Source organism: Patiria miniata, unplaced genomic scaffold (assembly GCF_015706575.1).
Source record: "Patiria miniata isolate m_02_andy unplaced genomic scaffold, ASM1570657v1 HiC_scaffold_2, whole genome shotgun sequence".
NCBI lineage: Eukaryota > Metazoa > Echinodermata > Asteroidea > Valvatida > Asterinidae > Patiria > Patiria miniata.
In genome coordinates, this window is record NW_024037058.1 from 1,631,546 (window position 1) to 1,655,935 (window position 24,390).

Genomic DNA, 24,390 nt, shown 5'->3' on the forward strand with positions numbered 1-24,390 from the left:
GAAGCATCCACGTTAAAAGAACATAATTTCTTCCAAACGGATCAAGGATGAAGATGAACCCTTGTGCACTTATGAATCCTTGTCCAAAGATGGGGAAAACATGGTGATGTTATCGTGATGTCACAACATATCTAATAACAAGTGATTTAATGTCCAAAACCTGACAAAATACTTTGAGAGATAACTCCTGAGCTGTACAGTGTATATTTTTTTGTGAGATGGTAGATATTTTTTGGGGCGACACTTTTTATTCCTGGGCACAAAACCGCTTGACCTTTACTTACTGGGTTACCAGAAGTGCAACAACAAATTAATGTCACTTGAAAATGGAAGTGTTTGGCTACAATAATGCAAAATCAGGCAAATTTTCAGTGTAATTTCAAACACAAAAAAGTCCTGATGGTGTCATAACTTAAAATAGAGCCTCTGTCACCACAACAAAAGTTTAATTTTATACATTTAAAAATCATCTGAAGAAATTTGACCAAATTGCACATGAACACTCTTTGCACAATACTGAAGTATTTTGCAAAGTTTCAGAATATTGATCAGTTTTTGCTTCTTTATAAAAATTGTATATATATCCTTCATTCCAGACGCATTGGCGACCATTGTAGCCTAAATATTAAATTATAAATAAAAGTACTTAGCGAAAGTTGATAATAAGCAGGACAAGTTCTTTTCAGAACTAAATATCACTGAGCAGTACTTATTACCACATGGTGTTACTGCAAACCAAAACAATAACCTAAATATTGATATCAGTTACATTTTTGGTTATACAAAAACATGTAGGCATGCTAATGCTCGTACATCATCAAGCTGGCGATAAGGTGCAATTCCTACAACATGTCGTGTTTGTAATATTCTTATATTATATTTTTTGAAGTTCTTTTCACTTATGTTAACCTGCCAATTAATCAAATGATTTGTTGGTGATAGGTATCCAAATGCTGTGATGTCATCAAACTGGAGGTTCAATTTTAATCAATACACACAAATAAACGTTTGTGCAATTGAAAGTAAAAATATTTTCCTTCCTCTGTTTTTGTCAAATGATAAAATGGCTTAAACTGATCCATTAATAGAAGATTCATCATTCCTGCAATTTTTACATTGACATTCATAACTGAACTGAAAAAGTCAACGCAATACTAGTGTTACGTCCCATCACCCAACGTTGTCACAAAAACAAATGCAATACGTCCAGTTAGGAGTTGAGTGTTTACAATAGCAAGAAAACTTCACAAGGTAAACAAAGTCACAGGACTGCAATCACCACAAATCTATTGGAGCCAAATGTATCATGGTCTAAGCCTTTCTTTTTTCATCCATGTTCAGTAAGAGGGAATTTTCAATTTTATGTTATGTTTTCAAATTATCAGAGCTGAAAGATATAGTCCATCATTTGTAATTTGTGCATTTTGTTCGTTTGAACCAACAAAAGTGCTCAAAATCTAATGAAGGATACTGAACAACTAACCTAATGAAATTTCAGCTCAGCTTCAGCTGTAAATTCAGAGAACAACAGCATTCTAGGATCTCAATTTCAAATCAAAAGTTGCTGAATCATGTTTTGAATTGTTTTGAATTGCAGCTATACGCGATGTCGCGCACTGATCCGACGAATTATAGCAACCGCGCGCGCCTGTGCGTCGTGCCAATGCCTGCACGCGCTGCACCGAATGACAAAACGAACTACTAATTTAAATATTCCTACAGATGCACTGGAAAGGCCTTCTTTCGTTGATAACTTCAAAATGATAGCTTGCCAGAAAGATTAATTTCACAGGGAGTTTAGTCCACAAACTATCTTTCAACCAAGTATGTTTTTCAACAATAATACGCCAGTTACTTTTTTGGATGGCTGCAAATGATGGACTATAGCTTTAAGTCACAAGATTGCTTGGTTTAATATTTCATGATTGCAGTCATGTTTGCAATGTTTTGCTTTTGCAGCCGGACTGGTAGTGACATAAGTGGTAACAGTATAGCTAGCAGTGAAGGAGAGAGTAGGCCAGGGGAACCATTAAGCACTGATGATCTCATGATGCAAGACAAACACAGCCATAAAGATGTAAGTGTTAATTAATATCACTGAATGTGTGGTATACACAATTGTCACGTTTTAATTGATTTCAGTTGTTTTTAGGATTTTGTTGCATATCTGATGAAACAACAAATTGGTCTTGAGTTTTCAACAGTGTTATTGATAAGGATGTGTTGATATTCAAGGAATCACAAAATTAGAGGGTTTAACATTTTGATCCTAGCACAATCTTTGCCCTTTGACAAAGATTTTACTAGAAATAAAATGCTGGCCATCTTATTATTTTGATTTGTACATGTATATTTCAGGTCATTGCAGTCTCTGAGCAGTTTGCAGCAGTTAAATTCATTTTCATAGTTTTCAATGGGAGAAAAACTTTGTTTTATTGCTACAGAACCCTGAAGTGGCAAATTGATATAAAGGGCACAAATAGTCTCCCAAACTGATGAATAAAGCAATGCCATTCTGTTACATTGTGGCATGTCTTCTTTGTATCTGATAAAGTGGTGATTAACAGTCAATTCTCAACTAAATAACCTACATTTAGGAGGGAACCAGTGAGGGGACCTGGCATGTGATTTTAACTAACTAAATAGAATTTAAGAGCTACATTTGTAAGCACATCTGAAAAAAAAAATGGTTTGTTAGGGGCCATTCAAAAGTTTCAATTTTTGGGGGGGGGAACTTTTTTTGACCCACCCACCCAATTGATCATAAAATATGATTTTCCATTCAATAAAAAAAACCCCAAATACCCAGTTCAGTGACAGCGGAATGCAGCTGCAGTCCGTATATGGTACTTACCAACAACACGGCCCACAGGCATTCCCGCACTTAGGAAAACATGTAAAACTGAAATCCGCCTCCGGCCCCCGGCCCATGTTGTCTCTCATTGCGCGGTCTATGCTCAAGTGCGAGATGACAACATGAGCGAGGGACTGGGGGAGGGCAACCCAACCGTGTCCCAACCATTTTGGCCGGGTTGAAGTCCATTCTAATATACAAATAATGAATGTTTGTGAGTGCAATGGAAGGAATATTTTCATGAGGTGAAAATTGACTGTTCCATTCAACAAGGTGTAGCCGAGTTGAATGGAACAGTCAATTTTTCACCTCATGAAAATGTTCCTTCCATTGCACGAATTAAGGGGCCGTTCACAATTATCAACATTTTCACAAGTGTACAAAGAGTACACTTTTTCAAGACCCCCCCCCCCCCTAAAAGTGTACAAAAAACTGTTGATTATTTTCACACAAGTCTATATATAGACACTTGCATGTGACTTCGTCGAACAGCTTTTCACGGTCTGCATTCCGCCACAATCTCTGGCCCTCACGGCACACGACATCTGCTCGTTTGCGTTGATCATTCACAAACACAAAAGCATTTACAAACTCCATGTATTTGTTGGTCGGATTCTTGTGGACAATACATCCTTGTCGAATGAGGAATTTCAACAATTGATCCAAGTCAACAGCGCGGCTAGAATATTTATTGTCCGCCATTGCTAGTGCCGGTGTTGTTCGACAGGTGTAGCGTGAATATCCGACTCCATGAAATGTGGACTCATTGGTAGTAGTGCGCACACGTGAGTACGATACTATGCTATTTTTAGGATCGTTTGGGGAGAGTGACCTGTCACGTGCGAGGGATTAACCAATAAAAGGGAAAAAGGGGTCCGATTTTCATAGGAGTCGGATTTTCATGTGACACCGGCCGTTAAAAACACGCAGTGGATACGGACTATACATGTACATACAGTACATTTTCATGTACGTGTGTAGGACAATGCCGCACATGCTGTACACAATACGTTCATGGGATGCAATGCGGGGCCTGGCGCGGGGCGCGACCGGCTCGGCAAGTGCTCGATCGGCATCGGTTGCGGCTGTCGGCTGTGGCGACGGGCGAGAAAACAGATCGACATTTTAAAAAAAAAAAAAAAAAACGTTAGGCGGGCATTAACGGGGAGAAAACATATCGACATTTAAAAAAAAAAACACCGTACGGCGGCCATTAACCCCCCCCCCCCCCCCCCCAGCATACGGTTTGTACGCTCGTGAAAATGTTGATAATTGTGAACGGCCCCTAAAAAAACATTCATTATTTGTTTTATATAACATCTAATTGGATCCTTGTCATTTGATATTTTTGTAAACAAAATACAATGTACTTAGGGTTACCTTTAATTTGACTTTCTTTTCAATTTGACTTCGTTTCCATCCAGGCATCCACAACATATTATGAATCCAACAGGTAGTAGGCCTTAAAGTTCCAATCCAAACTATTGTAAACACTTTCAAATTTCAACTCCGAAATTGTTGGAAAAAACAGTCTATAACAGGTTGAACGGTTGAACTGTCCAAGCACTAAAAAACACATACAAATGGAATGAATGTCCACATCATTTGTTGTAGAATGTGACAGGTCCATGAAAATGGAAGTGCTGCACTGAAGAATGTTGCGTTCTGGATGCTGAAGTTTGATTCTTGTAGAATCACTTGTTCTTGAGAGAGTGTCAAGAGCGAGTCCAGTGTTGGGTCGTCCTGATCTTCAGTTTGGCCTAGGGCTACAGGCTCAGTAGGCAGTGCTGGACTACAGCTACTGGTAGGCTTACTTGGACTTGGGGCATTTGTCTGCATCATTTTGCAAGCGATTTTGGCACTGATTTCCTTTTTCTTATCAGCACTAGTTGTTGCATAGTGTTTTAGCGAGGATTCTGATTTGTGACCAGTAACAGACATGATGTCACGGCTTGCGAAACCAGCATGGTCTAGGACGAGCACTGTTGTGGCTCTCAGGCTGTGGTTAGTGTATTTCCTGACACAACCAGCTACCTCAGCAATAGTTTTCATCTTGTTACCTAGAGTGTTGATACCCAACGGGGCATTGCAGTACCATGGTCCCTCAGCTGGAGCTTTGTCTTTAGGTCGTTGCCAAAAGCAGTCCCGTGCAGGGTTCAACAGAGCCTTGTATGTCAGAAATGAAGAGACCGGATATCTGGAAGACCCTGGGATCTCGTACATATACCCACTATAACCTTTGTCATCATTTTCTCTTCTTGATTTGGTGAGCATGTCCCAGTGCACGACGTAGCGAAGATTCTGTGCATCTGTTTCAATCACAAAGTCATCAACTTTCATGTCACGGAGGTTTTCGCGCCCTCAATTAGCAAAATATATCATCACATCCATGAAAACTTTATTCTGCAGACCTGATGGTGTTGCAATGTCAAGGGCATCTGAAGCAAAAATCTTGGTCATATCTTCCCGACTGATTGGATTCTTGTGCTTGACAGGCCCTTTCCCCTCCTTCTTCAATTTTACCATCATTGCTTTGTATGTCTCGTTGCTCCGATGAAACTGGTCAGGCTTGAATATGTCAACATCTTTCACGGCTTTGAAATGACGATGTACTCCGTATTTGATCCCGTGCATCGACTTCTTCGCGTATAGACTACCGTCTGCTTTCCTCAATCCAGCGAAAAATCGGGACAAAAATTTGTCAATTCTTCATCTGACAGTGCTTCGACGGCAGCTAGAGTTGTCCCAGAAAAAACTGCATATGCCTCCAATCGGCTGACAGTGTACTGAATTTGTTTCTTGGTGTTAACAGCTTCAGAACTGTCCACAAGCTCACTTAAATCGTCGTCCATCACCAGCACAAAACCCGCCATGTTTTTTGTTGTTGTTCGTGCACGGCCGTGTCAAAGGTTGCACTCGATACGTATACATGCATAATGCATAACACATATATTTTCGTGTACGCTCAACGTGTAGCAGCAAACTACAGCACCGCAATTGCTAACGAGGCGCGCGTGCAATGGGGCGAAACGAATGGAACCGATATGCACGGTAATGGAACCAATTTGCACGGTAGTATTTTGTCAGTGAAATGGGACAAATGATTTAATGTCATGTGACTAAATTCCACCAATCAAGTGACAAGGATCCAGTTAGGTGTTATATAAACAGTGATAATAAGTATCGGCTTGTTCTAAAAAAATTGAGCTATTAAGGCATGATGCAACTTTTCCTTGGATCCACTGATTTTCTCGTTTTTTACTTCTCATGAATGCCATTATAAATTGAAAAACACTGCACAAAGTCCTGTGTGGTTTGGAATTTTGTTGTTTTTCTAAATTCCTAGTTGCATGCCTGACTATCTCTTTGAAAAATTGCAACATTAAAAAGAGTTCCTACGGTGAACATGGGCTTTCATAATTTCGGACCAATCCAAAAAATTATGCAGGGCTGGCAGTATCTCACGTCACCGGTCATGGCATCCATGATTTGGTCAGTTTTATCTCCAGGCCATAGGAAATTTCATGACTATAGGTCAAACGGCTTTGGAATTATGGCTAATTAATTATTTATATGCACGAATGGTAATTCTGCTCTGTGTACACTATGTATGTGGGGACAATTTTTCGCTGCGGGGCAACCCCTGGTCCGCATTTCATGTTTTTGGTATCAAAAGATGCGCAAGACTCGAGGCTAAAAAGTCAAGATAGCTCGGGTCGGGACATTTTTATTTTTCAAGGGTATCGCAGAAAGAGTTGAGGGGGGGGGGCAGATTCCTACTCAGTCACCACTGTGACTAGTCACTTCGGTGCAGGACTGAGTGTAGTCGCAGCGTGGTAGTCGCTACATGCGCACCATTAGTTGCCAAACACTGACTAGTGGACTATCTGAAAATCGATGGTTGTGACTACCAATACCATTGGGTATTGCCGACTAGGCAAATAGTCGCACTAATGGTACAGCCCTAATACATTATCACAATTATCACTCAGTCAGTGATAATGAATGTGATTCAAAAGCCTGTACAGTGCAATGCACTGTGCATTATTTGAGTGGTCAAAATTCATGAAAAGAAACAGAAATTGAAACAACATTCATGTACTTGGTCCTTTGAACAAAATGAAAGCAGAAAATAGTAACCAATGCGTGTGATTTTCTGATCAGTTGAGGGTGAAATGTACTGTCAGTAACAATTAGACAATATATTAACCTATATGTCCATATAACTTTCATAATATTACCGAGGACCACATACAATGCATGGAGTTTTGTTGAAGAAGTAGTTTGTGTCTAATTTTGATTGTCGTCTGAAATTTCTGGCTTATGTCATATATGTGTGCTTCTCTGTGTATCACTTGCAGTCCAGCAGCTATTGGCTAAAGCCTAGTTCCATCCAGACTGGTCGAGTGCGACGGAAGACAATCCCAACCAAACCAACTGCTGGCCTGAATTTATGGAGTATCATTAAAAACTGCATTGGGAAGGAACTCTCCAAGATCCCTGTGCCGGTGAGTGGGCTACTTTACAAATCATGTTTCATGATATTTCACCTTCTACAAGTACACTCTGCATTGCAGATGTCCTTGCCTTGGAACTGTTTGAAAATAAGAGGACCAAAGATGTGATATTTTCACATTGAAACACCTGAACAAATCCTTTAACTAATGTTCCTTAGCATGTAAACCCAATTTTTGATGGACGTTGTATTTATGCAATCCTCCCTCAAGTTTCATGTTACAAAGTATGCAATCTACAGACCAGAGTGGGGTGTGATGGGAGGGCATGAGGCAACAAGAACACAACAGTGTGGCAGTGGGTACACACGGTGAAGATGAACGGGTGGGCACATCAAAGGAGGTGACAAACACCAAGAGGTTAAGCTAGGAGAGGTTATCTGTAACAAACGACAATGGAGAACAAAATGAAAACAAATTAGTCATTCCCTTCCTGGATGTTGAGGCCTTGTTGTAGAGCCTTTCTACACTTTCCCCTGCTGAAGTGAACTGAGTCCTTGCAATGGCCAAGCAATTCTACACCCTTGAAAATCATATCAGAAATGGAATGGTTAGAAGGTGGAAGTGATGACCAACAGGGGTGTCCTGTCTCGTAGTCTTGACATAGACCATGGACTAGAAACGCATGAGTGTGTTCTTGGTGGACCTGACTTATTGCACTGACAGACCCAGCAAGAGATAAGTTAAGAATGAGTTGGAGAGCAGTACGCTCCCACCAGTACCTGCTCTTTCACCCTGGTATTGGATCATTTACGATACCTATGCAAATAAGAAATAGTCTGATGCTTGCCTGTGCTTTTTCGTTAGGGTTTGTTTTTACATGCCATGCCTGAGGTAAAAAGGCAATCAATTTGTAGTGGCACGAGTTACGAAAACACAATTTGTTTTTCAAAGTTAAAATGTTACAATCGTATCCAGCCAATATGCAGTAACACACTTCTTTTAATATGAGCAAATTGGAAAGGACAGGAATATTTTTAAGAAGATGTGGATGAAATAATTACAATGAACATGAAAACACGTAATGCACGTTTGAAATAACAACACCAAGTACACGATATAAATCCATTACTTGCCAGTTCGGTATCGCATCAGGGTACAGGAAAAACAAGTTTCCTATCCATAGCTTACTATTGGAAATGAGGTTGAAAATAAAGTAAGCCCTGGGGACGAGGTTGTGGACACGCGACCATTCTAGACCAATGAAAATTCAAGCACACAGTATAACAATGTATTTTTTTCTACCTGATGTGCAGGTGAATTTTAATGAACCATTATCCATGATTCAGCGGTTGGGTGAGGACTTGGAATATGCTGGAATGCTAAACACTGCAGCAGAATGTAAGACTACATTAGAGGAAATGTGCTATGTTGCCGGTTTCACCATTGGTGCCTATGCATCGACAGCAGTCCGCAACACCAAACCCTTCAATCCGCTACTAGGGGAGACCTATGAGTTTGACAGGTCAGATGACTTAGGTTGGAGAGCACTTTGTGAACAGGTAAGCCCAAACTCTCACCCGTACTAGCTTGAACTTGGACTCCATGTGTACGCATGTGCATGTAATATGTAATATGCAAACTTTAGCCATGATAGCCTTTGCTTCAAATACCATTGGTAAGCATTTCTCGTATCTTCACTCGTATGAATAATACACAGCAAACTGGGGAACATTCCACAGGAATCTTGACTTATGGCCTGTGGTACATGTATAACACCATTACATGAAATCAAACCTGTGGAACCACATTAACGCACTTGCTGATTCTAAATGTGACACTTTGCTGCTGTTTCCAGCTTTTTGGCGACTTATGGCAGGAGTCGGGCAAAATTTTGCAGCCTACAGGTACCAGGCTGGTTTTACAGGTTGGAGAAAACTGAAATCTTTAAAGTTTGGTCCGTTACCTTTCATGTAGGTTTTCCCAGCTATTTGTAGTGTTGTAGGACTCGAGTCCAGGACTCGGACTGGAGTCGAACTCGAGTCACATTTGGTGACTCGAGTCACGTATTTTCATCAAAAGAAAAAAACAATGGTACGGATTATTTTGTGCGACAAACGTAGCATTCTTTTTTACTCCATAGACAAAACATGGCACCGCGGAAAGTTGTATCCAGGGGCCGTGCATGCACGCCTAGCACCTGCATGACGAGGACCAGGGCCCGGTGTCATGCCAAAAAATGTCTGCTTACGGCGCACACCAGACGCACGCTATAGTCAATGATGCAATATTTTCAACAATGCATTAGCATTGTTGAAAAAAACTAGGCGGACACTACCGGTACTTTGCATTATACAGGATTGTTTTTCACTGATGTTGGGTAGCAGACTACACATTTCTGTGTGTGCACACGTTGCTGATGTACTTTCAGTTGTCACACTTGGGGATCACTATCCAAATATTTGGATATTCGGACTTGAGGCTTGTGACTCGGACTCAAGGCTTGTGACTGGGGACTCAGAATTAAGGCTTGTGACTCGGGAATCGGACTTGGACTTGACCTTGGTGACTCGACTTCAACACTGGCTATTTCAAACATTTATCATTCAAATTTACCGATTCTAATATTCAAATTTGTCCACCAAAATCAATTTAGTGTAATTACTGTTTCGTCCATCATACTTTAAGTTGCCCCAAATTAAAACAATGAGCACATATGTTACATTATAAAGATTAGTTCGATTTCAATATATATATTGTCGACTTGCAAACATGCAACCTTTAAAACAGAGTGATGCAATCAAGAAATGATTGATTTTTAAGGGACTTTGCTGTCATAACAGGGCAGAGAGAGATTGGAAGTATTGTTTGTAATCTATTGTTGTGTAATATTTATAGGTGAGTCATCACCCTCCAGCTGCTGCCATTCATGTGGAAGCTAAAGACTGGATTCTCTGGACAGACATTACAATTGCCAGTAAATTCAGAGGCAAATATCTCCAAGTCTTCCCTCAAGGGATCATTCATATACAATTCCGGCAGACGGGCAGTCACTACACCTATCGGAAAGTCACTTCCACTGTTCACAACATCATTGTTGGCAAACTGTGGGTGGACCAGGTAGGTACATTGATGGCTTTTAGCATGTGGCACATTCACACCTCAGTAACAGAGTCAAATTGTCGCCAACACCACAAAGCAACACTCAGGTGCACGGCACTCACACGCATGTTACAGAACCGGGTTATTTTCATTTTTACAAACTGACACCCGGCCAGTGCGGCACTTCTAGCGCGCACTCCATTCTTTTTCATTTTCACAAACTGACAGTACTCGTCAGTTTTTAACAGTGGCCCCATGGATAGATTGTACCCCCCCCCCCCCCTTTTTGATTCTCTGGAGGCCAAGTGTCAAGAGAAAAAAACATGTCCACATTTTAGCACGGATGTGCAAGTGCCCTTTTCAAAAAAAGTTAAAACCCCACCCCCAAATCAAAATGACCTTGCTACGCCACTGATGGATTAAATTCATGTCAAACCTTTCAAAATGTTTTCTCCATATTGTATTGCTGCATCATGCTTGGGTGTCAGTTCCTAAAAAAAAAAATTGGTGATTACATGGTTTTCACAAAGTGACACCCACTTGCGTGTGAGTGTCAGTTTGTGGTGTCGGTGACGAAATGATAGAGCATCAAGGAATGGGTATGCCATAGGTTTTAGGTATAGCCTAGGTTTCCAGTTCATTCTGACCCATGTTTGAAGTGTTCTCATGAAATCTATTTCTTTTGGAGAAATTTGGGTGTAATATCACATGCATATATTGAGGGGGAAAGAGTTTCTGTGAATTTGTTTGCATAACCGAGTGCTACAGTCTTCATGCAATGATTTTTTTCTCTTTAAGTGCAAATGTGAACTTTATTGGATGGGTTGCAATACATTTAAGTGGAAGTATTTTCAGTCATTTCATTGTTACAATATGAAGTCTTAAGACATTCAGAGTTGTTTCATTTGAAATTGAGCCATGTCAACTATTGCCAATTTAAAGAAATGGATAACAATACTGCTTCGCTCCTACATGTATACTATCAAGCATTTATGTTCAGTGATCAGTGTTCATGCACATGCTGATGTGCATGTGTTTAGGTGCATGCATTCATCCCATGGAAGTGCAGATCCAAACAGTTACCCCCCCCCCCACAGGTGGATGTAGCAGCGAAGCCCCTTTGTATGATAAAGAAAGATAAAAGATATGTGTTCTTATTTAACTCTTACTGTGTCAAATTGTCTTGCACAGAGTGGAGAATGTGAAGTTGTCAACCACACCACCAAAGAGTGTTGCAGAATCAACTATAAGCCATACAGTTACTTTTCTGGAGACACACCACGAAAGGTAACTACTCAACCAAAATCGCTTGCCATGTTGTGGTTTGTTTTTATTCCAATTTGCACCTCATATGGACACCCTTATGTTCATTTTTTTCTGAGTTCTGTATAGGTTTTAAATGTATGACGTCAAAATACCACATGACCATGTGGTTTCCCCATGCTCATCAGCCACCATTGCACTAGGCAAAGCATTTGGTTAGCAACCATGTCGGTTAAGCACTGTCAATATATCAATACTTAGTACTCCATTATTCGATATTATTTTGGTATCGATATCGCCGATAGCAAATTTTGAATCATATCGAAATATCAAAATTGTCGATATTAAGGAATTACATGTATGTATATCAAAAATATCAAAATTTGTCAGATTATTGTGAAAATAAATCTCCCGTTTGTGCTTATTCTTGGCGTTAATCGTTTGCTGTGTAATGAAATAAAACTCTGTGGCAACTTGTGCTTGTGACTCAAGATAATAAGCATCGGAAATGCGCTTTGTGCTCATTTGCTGGAATTGGCGGTCTCCCCAATGTAAAACTTTAAAAAACAAACTAGAAATGTGTTTGTGGACAAACACTGAGTTGTTTCGACCATTTTAGCAATAACTGCCATAAAGGAGCCTCACCCAAGTAGAATGTACATGTACATGAGTATTCTATACATTTCGGTTTAGGTGACGATCCGATGTAAAAAAAAAAAAAAAAATCAAGACGTCATGGTGACGTCACACATTTTTCAAAATTGTCAATTTATCTATCTACAACCTAACAAACCTTTTGCAAAAAGAATTTCGAATTTACCACATTTGGTTGATGGGATATGAGTCAAATGTCAAAAATTGAATAATTTACATAAAATCACACGATGACTTCATCATGACGTCACTGCAATTTTGGTCTATAACATGTCCCAGAATACCTGCAAATACCTGCATATTAAGTTTGAACCCAATCGGACGTCCAGTTCTGTAAGATATAGGGACTTAAACAGGGCAATTTGAGGAGGATGTCATGTGACACGTGATGACATCATGACGACGTCATGATTCAGCATACATCTTCAGATGGTGGTCTAAGTGTGTGGCAGGTTTGAAGTCGATCGGACCGTTTTTTAATGTAATTTTTGCTAATTAGAAGAAAATATTAAAATTTTAAAAATTAATAAAAAATCAGATGATGACGTCTTGATGAAGTCACTTCAGATTTTGAATGCTTTTATCAATACCTACCTCCCCACCAAGTTTCATAACGATCAGACATACCCTTATATGTGAATAATAAAAAAAATCAAGTTTTTTATGACGTCATGATGACGTCACTCATTTTACGAAACTTTGTGCATCTATCTATGACCTTGTGCCCCTCTCACACCAATCCAAGACCAGTGCGAGGTCACTTCAGAAATGCAATTTTTTCAACAGTATCTGTGATCGCCGTTTTTTTGTCTGTTTTTTTTTTTAATGCCAGTACATTTTTATTTCGTGGTACCTGTTTTTACTTCGTGAGTAATCCGTGGCCACCTCGGAAACACCACGGGACCAACCCGTGCTCATGTCCGTTTCCTGGAATTCACGTACTGCACGCCGGCGACATCTCGTGGCCATCCCGATTGCATCCCGTGATGACTTTGGCGCCAGCTCGAGACTACTACACGGTGTCAGTGGTGACTACGGCGCCAGCTGGAGACTACTACGTATAGTCCGTTAGCACTTCGTGGCCAACTCGTGGACACTTCATGGAATCCGGAGCTCACTCTGACGTACCATCGAGTACTGCGTAATGAAAACAGCTGTAAAACAGGCCAACAATCAATCCGGGCCATGCCGTAAAATCCGATGTAACTTCAGCCCACTCTTGAGAACACTACGAGAGTACTTCGAATAAGCCGTATTGAACACGTTTTCAATTCGGCAATAAATTTCCGAAGTGCACACGTTTCAGTTTTTCAACATATCCAAAAACTTTTTGGGTGATCCGTGGAGCATCCATGAGAATCGGCCCATGGAAGGAATCGACACGTCCTTAATTCGTGGTTAGTTCATGGCAACCCGTGAGATCCGATTCCATTTCGTGGTTACTTCGATTTTAAAACTTTTGCGCCCACGGACACCTCGAAGTGGCCACGAAATGGCTTCACGTATTGGTGTGAGAGGGGTCTACCAAACCTTTCAGAAAAAGAATTTTGAATTTACCACATTCAGTTGATGAGATATTAGTAAAAGGTCAACAAATTGAATAATTCATATTAAATCACATGATGACGTCTATAACACGTCCCAGAATACATGCATACCGAATTTGAACGAAATCGGACTTGTGGTTCTGTAGATATAGGGCCTTAAAGTATGTACTTTTAGGATGACACGTGATGACGTCATGATTTGGCATATATCTTCAGATGGTGGTCTAAGGGTGTGCCAGGTTTTAAGTCGATCGGATGTGAAAAAGTCCCAAAGTCCTGTGTAGAACGAAAACACATGTTATCCTATGACAAACTAAAAGTGGAAGGAAAAAAGAAAAAAAAAAGAAATAACAAAAACAAGAGCTGTTTCGGTGTGTAAAAAACACTTTCTGTACAAACTCTCAGTGCTGAGATTCCTTTTAAAACGTTTGAGCAATATGCTCCAGAGAAAGCCGTGGAAAATTGGGACTTATCCTTTATTTTTGCTAATCAAGTGTCATCTTTGTGGCCTTTGGGATAACCAATATATCAAATATTCTCTATATTTAATGTTGTGCCAAGTAAACTATACAGTAGGGCTTATTGTCACTTGAGTAATCCAATGGCATAATGGTCACTACCTGTGCTGTGTGAGGTACATGTAGTCATAATCAGGCCCATCATGCACAGGGTGTTGGCTCCACATAGTGATTTTCTCACAGTGTTTGCCTTCCAGCACAGGTTCAAAAACTTGCGGAGAGAAGGCCGACGTCAAAAAATCCTTTTGAATATGGATGTTTACGAGTTGTCTGGAGAGCTGAGCTCAGTATTACTAATGACTCTAACATACATGTATGTCAGTAGTAGGTCTATTATTAATGACTCTATATGCTGCAGTGGCAAGGGGAACGCACAAAGACTCACTGGCATGAGGCTGCACGGAGTCCCGTGTCTCACCCAAACTCCCCATTCAACTGAGAACATGGTACCTGCCGGGTGATCAATCAAGGCTATCACTGAAAAGTGTCCTAACTAACTGCCTGTACATGTATGTAAATGTATGTATGTATACCAACTGCCAGAATGCCAGACTTTGTACATGTTTTATTCTGGCCAGCACTTTAGATATGAAACATTTGTTTGTAAAACAAAGTCATATCCCAAAGAAACTTAACATAGACAAAGACCTTAATGGTAAGATGTGTATATATGTATATATATGTGTAGAAAAGTGATGCTATCATGATGTGATTATGGGTCGTTTGACATCATCTTGAAGGTGCATTTTTTAATGGCCTATCTACTTGGACATGTAGAGAACTACAATTTGGATGTGTTGAGACTTTTTAGTACATAGACAGGGATGTGTTATATATGAAAACATCATCACATGGTTAATAATGTTGTTTTTTATGCCCCGCGGCGAAGCCGAAGGGGCATACTGTTTCCGCCTTGTCCTTCCGTGGGTGGGTGTGGGTGTGTGTGTGTGTGTCCGGACAAATCTTGTCAGCGCGATAACTTGAGAAATACTTAACATATGAACTTCAAATTTGGTTTGTGTATTGTTCTTGGTAATCCTAAGAACCCTTTTGCATTTGGGGCCGAAAGGTCAAGAGTCAAGGTCACAGTGACTAAAACAAAAGAAATTTTGTCAGCCTTAAGCCTCAAAGCATTGAATTTCAACGTAGGGAACTGGGAAGCCCTTTCCCTCGACTGTCCAACCTGGCGCAGCATGCTTACCAAGGGAGCGCTTGCAGCTGAAACCAACCGCAGTGCAGCAGCGGAGCAGAAGCGGGCCATGCGGAAGGCTAGACCGTCAGCCCTAACCAACACACCACCAGCCCACATGTGTCCCACGTGTGGGAGGACTTGCCGGGCCCGGATTGGCCTCATTAGCCACCTCCGGACCCACCGTTTTCTTCCCTAGACCACGAAGCCATGGTCATCTACGACTACGTAGGACGAGCAGCACTTGATTTGTACAATATTGAATTTGTTTACTTTTTGCATGCATTGTGTATATTCAACCTTATAATTGTTTGTACAATGAATCTTTTAGCCACAGTTAATAATCATCTCAATCCTAGGTGACAGGTGTGGTCACAGATACTATGGGTGCTGCCAAGTACATCATATCTGGGACATGGGACCAAAAGATGGAATATGCAAAGGTTCTGCACACATCGATGGATAAGGGGAGTAGGGCAAAGCCACTGTATCAGACTGCCCCTCCAAAACTGTTATGGCAGAAAAACCCTCTTCCGTAAGTATGAGCCCCTTTACTTGACAGTTCTTTCAATCTAGAAAACCAGTTGGGTCATTCCCATAGAGCTATATTAAATTACTAGAGCGCTAACTCCCCATTCTTGCATGCAGAGACGCTTTGAAGCCGTATTGGGCGCAGACATCTTGAATTCATGTGCGTGCTGGGAGAACATAATGAAATTTAGATGGATTGAAGTTTGAAAGTGTACTCTAAATGCAACGTGAAAGTATAGAATATACGCGAACAACTTAAGCGTGTCATTACGGTTTTTAAGAAAAGGCATGGTTAATTATCTGCAGTGGATATGCACAAGCGTTGCGCTGTTTGTGTAGAGCAAAATGATATGCTCATTTGCTGATTGTGCGTTTCGGTTTTGGGCATATCGGCTTCAATAATGCACCTGAATAAAATACAAATGCAGATATATGCAAATAGCCATACAAAAGCCCTACAAAATTTCTAGTTTTCCGTAGGTTTGTGTACAAACATGGATGCACCCAGCAGGCATCACTTTGTACATAAGTCAGTGCTCTAGTAATTGAATATAGCTCTATGGTCGTTCCTTAAGTCCTCAGTTAAGAATGTACTCTTCCATTACAGAAAACAACTCACCTCTGTTTACCTACAGTTGGATATCAGCACACAAGTGCACAAACCTCACTGAATAAAAAGCACCCAAGCTACACCCTCTGCAGCTACTGCATGTCCCTCATAAGGCCCTGTATAAAAAGGCTTGTCCTACCGGTAGGTTTTTCGTGTGGATTTACGCATACAAACTGTATTCACTGTGCTTGTAACACTGGTGGACTTTGCCAAAATGAAAAAGAAAACAAAAACTTAAGCTGTTCAGGGAAATCACCCTCCAATCAACACTCCAAGCATGATGTTTCTGCCGCTATGACTTGGTCAATTCCCCCAGTTACGATGGGCAGGAAATGCCCCGGGACGAGCATTTCTCCAGTCAGAGTCACTGCATCTCCCTGGCAAATCCTGTATTCATTTGGTAGTCAACAAGAGCAGATGCCAGCAACAAAATCAGAGGTCGACACTCATGTGCTTGCGGGTCGACTTGGCTTGGCGTTCCACTCTCAAAGGCCACTTGGTAGTTTGACCAGCCCCGCCCGGTCACAGAGGCTACTACCACCGGCACCCTCATCATCTAACCATGCTCCTGCTCCTACGGCTACATGGTCACACACACAACCAAGCTTTCTGGGCGAGCCACGAGATTTTCTCAATCGCTCTCAGCCCCACGCATGGTCTTTTCCTGAATGATCCTCATCTTATTTGATAATTTTTTGCATATAACTGGTGGCGGGGTATTTCAACCCACCAATGCAACAAAGCACTGCCACGTGCATTATGCATCGCACTTCCATTTTACCACTAAACAGAACTGGCCAGCAGAGGGCGTAGTTTTTTAATCAGTGAAACGGCCATACGTTAATGATGTGCAAACCCGACCCGAAACCGACTTCGGGTCGGGTCAGGTCGGTTTGTCCATCTTTTCAGGTCGGATCGGGTCAGTTTAGCCATCTTTTGAGAAAAAAAAACGAAATAAACTGAAATAAACCGTTGAGAAATTCAGGTGATGCGATATTATTGACAGTCACTGTGACCGCAGCCCATTGTGTGGTGTGGCCACCGATCGCACTATCAAGTTCCCACGGTATTAATTTCTCCAGTCGGATCGGGACTGACAGTGAAATAGATAAGATTGTAACAGTTTTCATGATACCGTGTGGTGATACCATGCATTTGTTCAATAAGTGGAGTTACTCTCGATCAACCCACTGAGTATGAAAGAAAGAGAGATGATGGTTTTGCAAAAGAAATCATGCCACGTGGGTAAGGGCAGGAACACAAAAAAGTGATCACTTTGTCCAAGCCAGGTATTCGGGGGGTTTTTTTTTCGGGTTATTTCGGGTCAGGTCGGTTTAACCTTGTTTTTTGTCGGGTCGGGTCAGTTTGAGGGAGTTAAGATCGGTTTCAGTTCAGATTCGGTTTATATCTCTAATCTTTCGGGTCGATTTGGCCTTGTCAACCCCGACCCGATGCTCATCATTACCGTGCGTTACCGATGGGATTTCCACTACACTGAACACCCTCAGGGTTATGATATCTCTGGATTTTTCCGGATTTCCGGATTTTGGCCAAACGTCTGCTGGAATCTGCTGGATTCCGGATTTCCAACGTTTTCTGTTTCCGTAATATCGCCCGAAAACTTCTAGCGAAATGTAGGCCCTAATTTACGATAATGGATGGACTGGTGACTAGTCTGATAAGCAATGCGGTCAAGTACCTGATAGACATCAAGGTGGTGTGCGCAGTGGAGTACTTGAGGACCAGACTAAAATAAATTTTAATGCTGTGGCACTGTGCAGTGACGATCGTGAGGGAGCACATTGGTGTCAATTGCAGGGATGATTCATTCAATGACATGTTTGGCAAGACTGTGATATACAGGAATCCAAACATCTTTAGACAAGTTGAATCTTCATCATTGCTCAGCATACATCTACTTCTGTCTCCAGCCAGTACAGTAAGAAGAAATAAAGCCATGTTTCAACGAACTAAGATTCATCTCTTCAGCCCAGGAGTTTTGCAGATTTGTCTTCATCTTTCTCAGTCTACATGTAGCTTGGAATACTGGAAAAAGAGAAGAAAAAATGTGGAAATGCGTTGATTTTTACCTCACTAGCCCTCTCGAGGTTAGTACATGTAGGCCTTGCAGGTCACACAGAAGTTCCACACAACTCCTCCTGTGCCACTCCCATCTATGCCAAGATCCATCTCCAAAGGCATTCCAGTAACCCATCTTACTGCACTGGTGGCCTTTTCAGGACAACCTGCAGTGGTGTTGTCTTTTCCAATTCCTGCTGCCTCATCTTATCTTCATAGGGGTGTGCATTTAAGAGTAGTACAGGAACTGGGTACCCTATTGAAAAACACACGGGTACTCGGGTACCCGTGAAAGAAACCCTAGCCAAAAGTTCACATCTGTTCAAATCTATCAGATTGTTCATAAATGTCCGCATGATGATACTACCACATCGGTGCGGCAATATGTCTAGATAGGGTGTATACAGTGAGTTCTGTAGCTATGTGGTGAAAACTGCAACTTTTTCATCATAAAACGTGAAATTGGTTTTGGTTTTCCATGTACCGATATCCTAGTTTTCATTTTGAAACTTTCCAACTGACATTTAAAGATATAGTCCATCATTTGTAATTTGTGCATTTTGTTCGTTTGAAGCAACAAAAGTGTTCAAAATCTAATGAAGGATACTGAACAACTAACCTGATGAAGTTTCAGCTCAGCTTCAGCTGTATATTCCGAGAAAAACAGCATTCTAGGATCTCAATTTCAAATCAAAAGTTGCTGAATCATGTTTTGAATTGGGCCTGAATTCAGCGTCCGAGACGCGTTCTCACTGAGCCGATTGCAGCTATACGCTATGTCACGCACTGATCCGATGAATTATAGCAACCGCGCGCGCGTGTGCGTCATGCCAATGCTTGTGCGCGCTTCGCCGAATAACAAAACGTACTACTAATTTAAATTTTCCTACGGTGCGTCTTAAGACGCACCGTTGGAAAGGCCTTCTTTCGTTGATTACTTCAAAATGACAGCATGCCAGAAAGAATAATTTCACAGGGAGTTAAGTCCCAATGGTCATCTACGACTACGTAGGACGAGCAGCACTTGATTTGTACAATATTGAATTTGTTTACTTTTTGCATGCATTGTGTATATTCAACCTTATTATTGTTTGTACAATGAATCTTTTAGCCACAGTTAATAATCATCTCAATCCTAGGAAAATTGTTAAACCTAAAACAAAAAAAACAAAAACAAAATAGGATGAGCCTTGGTGTTGAGGGACATGCAGTAGGCCCAGAGGGTGTAGCTTGGGTGCTTTTTATTCAGCGAGGTTTGTGCAGTTGTGCATTGATATGCAAATGCAGGTAAACAGAGGTGAGTGTTTTCTTGTTAGACCGGAAACTCCCTTTGGATTTTAGGAATTCCATCTCATACAACTGCTAGTGTGTTACAAATTTATGATGAAAATATTCGCACCTTATGCTTTGTATTTACCTGTGCATGGAGCATAAACAAGGTCAAGGTTGCATCTGTCAAAAGTGAGCTATGCAGTCACCCACATTTCAAAATATTGCTTTAATAGTTAGTCTGTGATGCCATGGTCTATGCTTTATTTGTTACAGACCCAATGCAGAGAACATGTACAACATGACTAGTTTCTGTATCACTATGAATGAACCAGAGGAAGGCATAGCACCCACTGACACTCGTAATCGTCCAGATCAGCGTCTGATGGAGGAGGGTCTGTGGGATGATGCTAATAAGGAGAAACTACGACTGGAGGAGAAACAAAGAGCAACAAGGAGGAAAAGAGAGGCAGAGGCAACAGCTGCTGCCGAAGCAGGCAAGTACAAGTAGTGAATAGGCTGAAGATGCAATGAGGTCACTGTGTGCATTCATATTGTAGTCAGGTGTTGACAATGACCCCTTCTCCCCATCTTGCTCCTGTAAGAAACCCTGCATGACATTATTTCATCTCAGGCCTACAAGAGTAGGGAGATGCCTGTAATGCTGACAAGTTGTGACATGTCAATAGATAAAACACCAACTGGTGTTCCAGTCCTTTGGTTTTTCCCCAAGGAGTAGGGATAAATGAATTTACAAAAATAGACAGTGCGGCCTGTTCTTGCATCTGCTCCAGCTCTATCCCTGGCCCATTTTATCCTCTGTCCCACCCAGCCTACTGCCTGGTACCGAGCTTGCAACTTGTCTGCCTGTACTCCAATTGGGGGTACTGTCGGGGGGGGGGGGGGGGGGGGGGGGGGGGGGAATACAACAAAACAATGGCTGCCTCTGACATGTAGCGGCAGGGCAGGCCCACTCCCTGACCCCTGCCTGGCAACATGGTACTTCTTAAAGGAGATGAACCAATAGCTTCAACTTCCACTCCTGGTTTCCGAAGTCTCAGACATGGCAAACCAACTCTCTACTGTAGACCAGCCATTTCCCCCCGTTTCTCTGATCTCCCAGCTCTCATCGTTGTCAAGAAAGATCCAGGAAGATCTGTTTAGAACTGTTGTCTGTCTAACATGGCCAATTATGGAAGCTTTTCAGACTAAAATGTCTCTTCGATTGTGCTGCCATGTGCATCTCCTTTGGGCATGGTTTTATACCCCTAACTTTCCCTTCCTCTGTCCTGAATTCTTGGGCTGGTTTGACACCAACCAATTCCAGCACCTTCAAGCCCCTCGTTGCAGAGTTGTAAGGAGTCACACTGAATTTTGTGACTCGAGTGACGTCGAGTCATTTTAAAGAAGTGACTTCAGTCAAGTCAAGTCATTAGTTCAAGAAGGTAGAGTCAAGTCAGGTCGAGTCACAGTGTGTGGTCAAGTTGAGTCAAGTTGAGGCCATGAAGCACGTTGGGACTCTTTGCAGCCGTTCCTGTGTCTGTGCAAGTAGTGGCACACAATGATCTCCACAATAACTCGCTGTAAACATAAAAAGGATCACTTTTGCACACATCCTGTTGCAAGTATAAAGCCTTGAAATAAGACTAGTAAATTGTCATCGCACGGATAGAGGGCTTCATGATGCAGGGCAAAGTTCATGTATGCATTGCATCTAGCCCAGGTTGGACGACGTCTTCATTGCATTGCATTTCGTTGCGTGTACACAACGGAGTCCAACCTGGGCTACATTGCATCCTGCATTTCGCTGCATGCTGCTATTGTTTTTTAGCTCCACTCACACCCCTGGTACCCACTAGTAGAATCAGCCAACACTTCTGAAGAGGGGGGGGGGGGGGATGTGAAAACAGAAATTGTGATCATTAGAAACTGAGCAGTTGAAGCTCTTGTCTTAATTCCAGTCACTTGTGCTTCGTTTCAAGTAGTTGCCCCCAATGTGTGTGCTAGAATCTCTGTCTGTGTAAGTCTGTAACTAGCAAGAAACATAAAATCACAAAGTCAATAGTAACTTTATGTAATGTAAAGTCTGTGCAGTGCCAGTCTTTATGTTGACACTTTTGCTCAAAATCTGATGATTTTTATTCACTGCTGCAAATGTGCAAAGCCAAAATTGCTGCCCCCTTTGGATGAAAATAAACAGGGTTTTTCAACATTTTCTCCATATATGTTATGCATTGTGAGATTAGCTGTGATGCAGACCTTTGAAATATGAAACACGAAAGTGCACGTTAACAAGAGTTATTTGTATAACTTAGTTCTGTGTTGGACTCGGATTTGTTTGAGTTTGCTTGATGATCACAGTGTTTCCATTACTCTCATCACATTCCTTCACTAATGTCACAGCATTTTGAACTTTGCAGGCAAACCTTGTGATAGCTACAAGCCAGTGTGGTTTGACAGAAAGATGGACCCACTGACCAAGACTATCACATACATCTACAACAGCAGATACTGGGATTGTAAAGAGAAGGGAGAATGGCCCGAGTGCCAGGACATCTTTTAGAACAATGCTATACACTCAGTGCTTCCTGTCCTCAAGACAAGGTTTGTGAAGGTGATCATGGATCTGATGGCAGGTTCATTAGACAGCCAGTGTGTCAATGCTGTAAAGCAGACACCATGTCTTACCAACCCTGCAGGTGAAACATGAACCTATACCTGCTATCCTGTCTACCATAAATGATTCAGTTTACATATTTGCATTGCAAGAGTTGAAAGTTTCAGAATGCTTGTGGAGCCATTATGAGATTATAAAAAAAAATTGGAGATAATTTTTCCCAATTTTTAAGAATATTTAAATTACTAGTATATATTGCATTTACAAAGATTGTTCCATTGTGTTTTATGCTTTGCTTATCTTAAAGCTAGTTTCTGGAGAAAAACTTAAGTGTGGAAGTTGTGTAGGTTGATTTTTTTTTGTACATACATATAGTTGTGAAAAAGCAAAATAAATTGGAGAATGCCCACTATAATCCAGAACGCCTATTTTAATACCGGTGCAGCATGAATTTAGGTTTTATGAAATACGGACTCATTGGTGGTAGTGCGCATACTTATGCATAGATAATTAGAAGAGGGACCGGTCACATGAGAGGGTTTAACCAATAAAAGGAAAAAAGAGTCCGATTTTCATACGAGTCCGATTTTCATATGACACCGGTATATGGTATAGTGTTGCAGTTTGAGAGTGTTCAGAACATTTCACCTCAGAAATTTGACAACAGTCATTGATCCAATGCTTCACTGAAGGATCTGTGTTTCATGGCTTTGTAGACATTTCTTTGGAAATTGATATTCAAAGCTTGTTTTGATAGTTCAATTCTTGAAGCTAATCATGGAAAACCTAATTACAAATGTAATTTTCAACTTACAATGTCTGAAATAAAATGGTTGAACTTGAACTTGACATGGTAGAATAAACAGTGTTTATTACTCTAGAGTCAGAACTTATAATTCTGTATTCACACATGGCACGCTGCTTAAGAAAAGAATTAAAGTAATGCATGTATGAATTTAAGATGTGTATTAAAATATAATGAATGAACAAGCAAATAAATAAGACACTAAAAATATTTATAAAAAAGGTATTTAAGCAATGAAGTGCGGATTCAATCTTCCCAAACTGAGATCATAACTTTACAAATAAACGGTGAGAGAGTCAAGGTGTAATAAAATGACCATAGATTGTGGCAGTTATGGATCAATGTCTTCACAGCCAAAGGTTGTGGTTCTTATATATTATTTTTCAAGTATGTTACAGTAAATGTGTGCATGACTTGATTAGTTCCTGTGCTGCTTAGCCTCCTCGTATGTCAAATCAGTGTCCAAGTGAAAAGCATATCCAAATAACTTGATAACATCATCTTTGTTTCGGCAACCTTTGGCAAGTTGAGACTAGAACCATAGACAACCATATACATGTACATGTAGTTCAACATAAATACCGGTAGTTTGACTAACTTGACTAGAATTCACACTGGTCCACCATACAGCTGTGTGGTTGGGAATGGTACTTTCTAAAGGTTACTTAACACTTTAATTGGAATGAAACTACATGCACACAGACATGTTCTTGTCTGCGGGCGAAATCTTTGAAAATTAACTTTCAGGGTTTGTTTCCCTAATATAATGATCCCAGTATGTGCTAAAAATTGTTTTGATATGTGCATTACTTTTTGTTAAAATTTGAAAAATAGGCCTATTTACGTGCATTGCAATATCTGTCAATGTTTTCAAGCCTCACAAATACTAATATGGTTC

At 40.9% G+C, this 24,390-nt stretch overlaps 1 protein-coding gene across 2 annotated transcripts in view; it reads left to right on the top strand.

Annotated features, from left to right (window-relative positions):
- LOC119726981 (oxysterol-binding protein 1-like) overlaps positions 1-23,831 on the top strand; it is a 51,684-nt gene extending 27,853 nt beyond the window's left edge. For both annotated transcript variants that reach the window (XM_038198835.1, XM_038198834.1), the window contains exons 6-13: positions 1,960-2,077; positions 7,216-7,362; positions 8,625-8,870; positions 10,207-10,428; positions 11,602-11,697; positions 15,941-16,116; positions 20,347-20,567; positions 22,491-23,831. In XM_038198835.1, the coding sequence (XP_038054763.1) occupies positions 1,960-2,077; positions 7,216-7,362; positions 8,625-8,870; positions 10,207-10,428; positions 11,602-11,697; positions 15,941-16,116; positions 20,347-20,567; positions 22,491-22,633 (1,369 nt within the window). In that variant the 3' untranslated portion in view covers positions 22,634-23,831. The remainder of the gene's footprint in view (positions 1-1,959; positions 2,078-7,215; positions 7,363-8,624; positions 8,871-10,206; positions 10,429-11,601; positions 11,698-15,940; positions 16,117-20,346; positions 20,568-22,490) is intronic.
- The last annotated feature ends 559 nt before the right edge of the window (positions 23,832-24,390 follow it).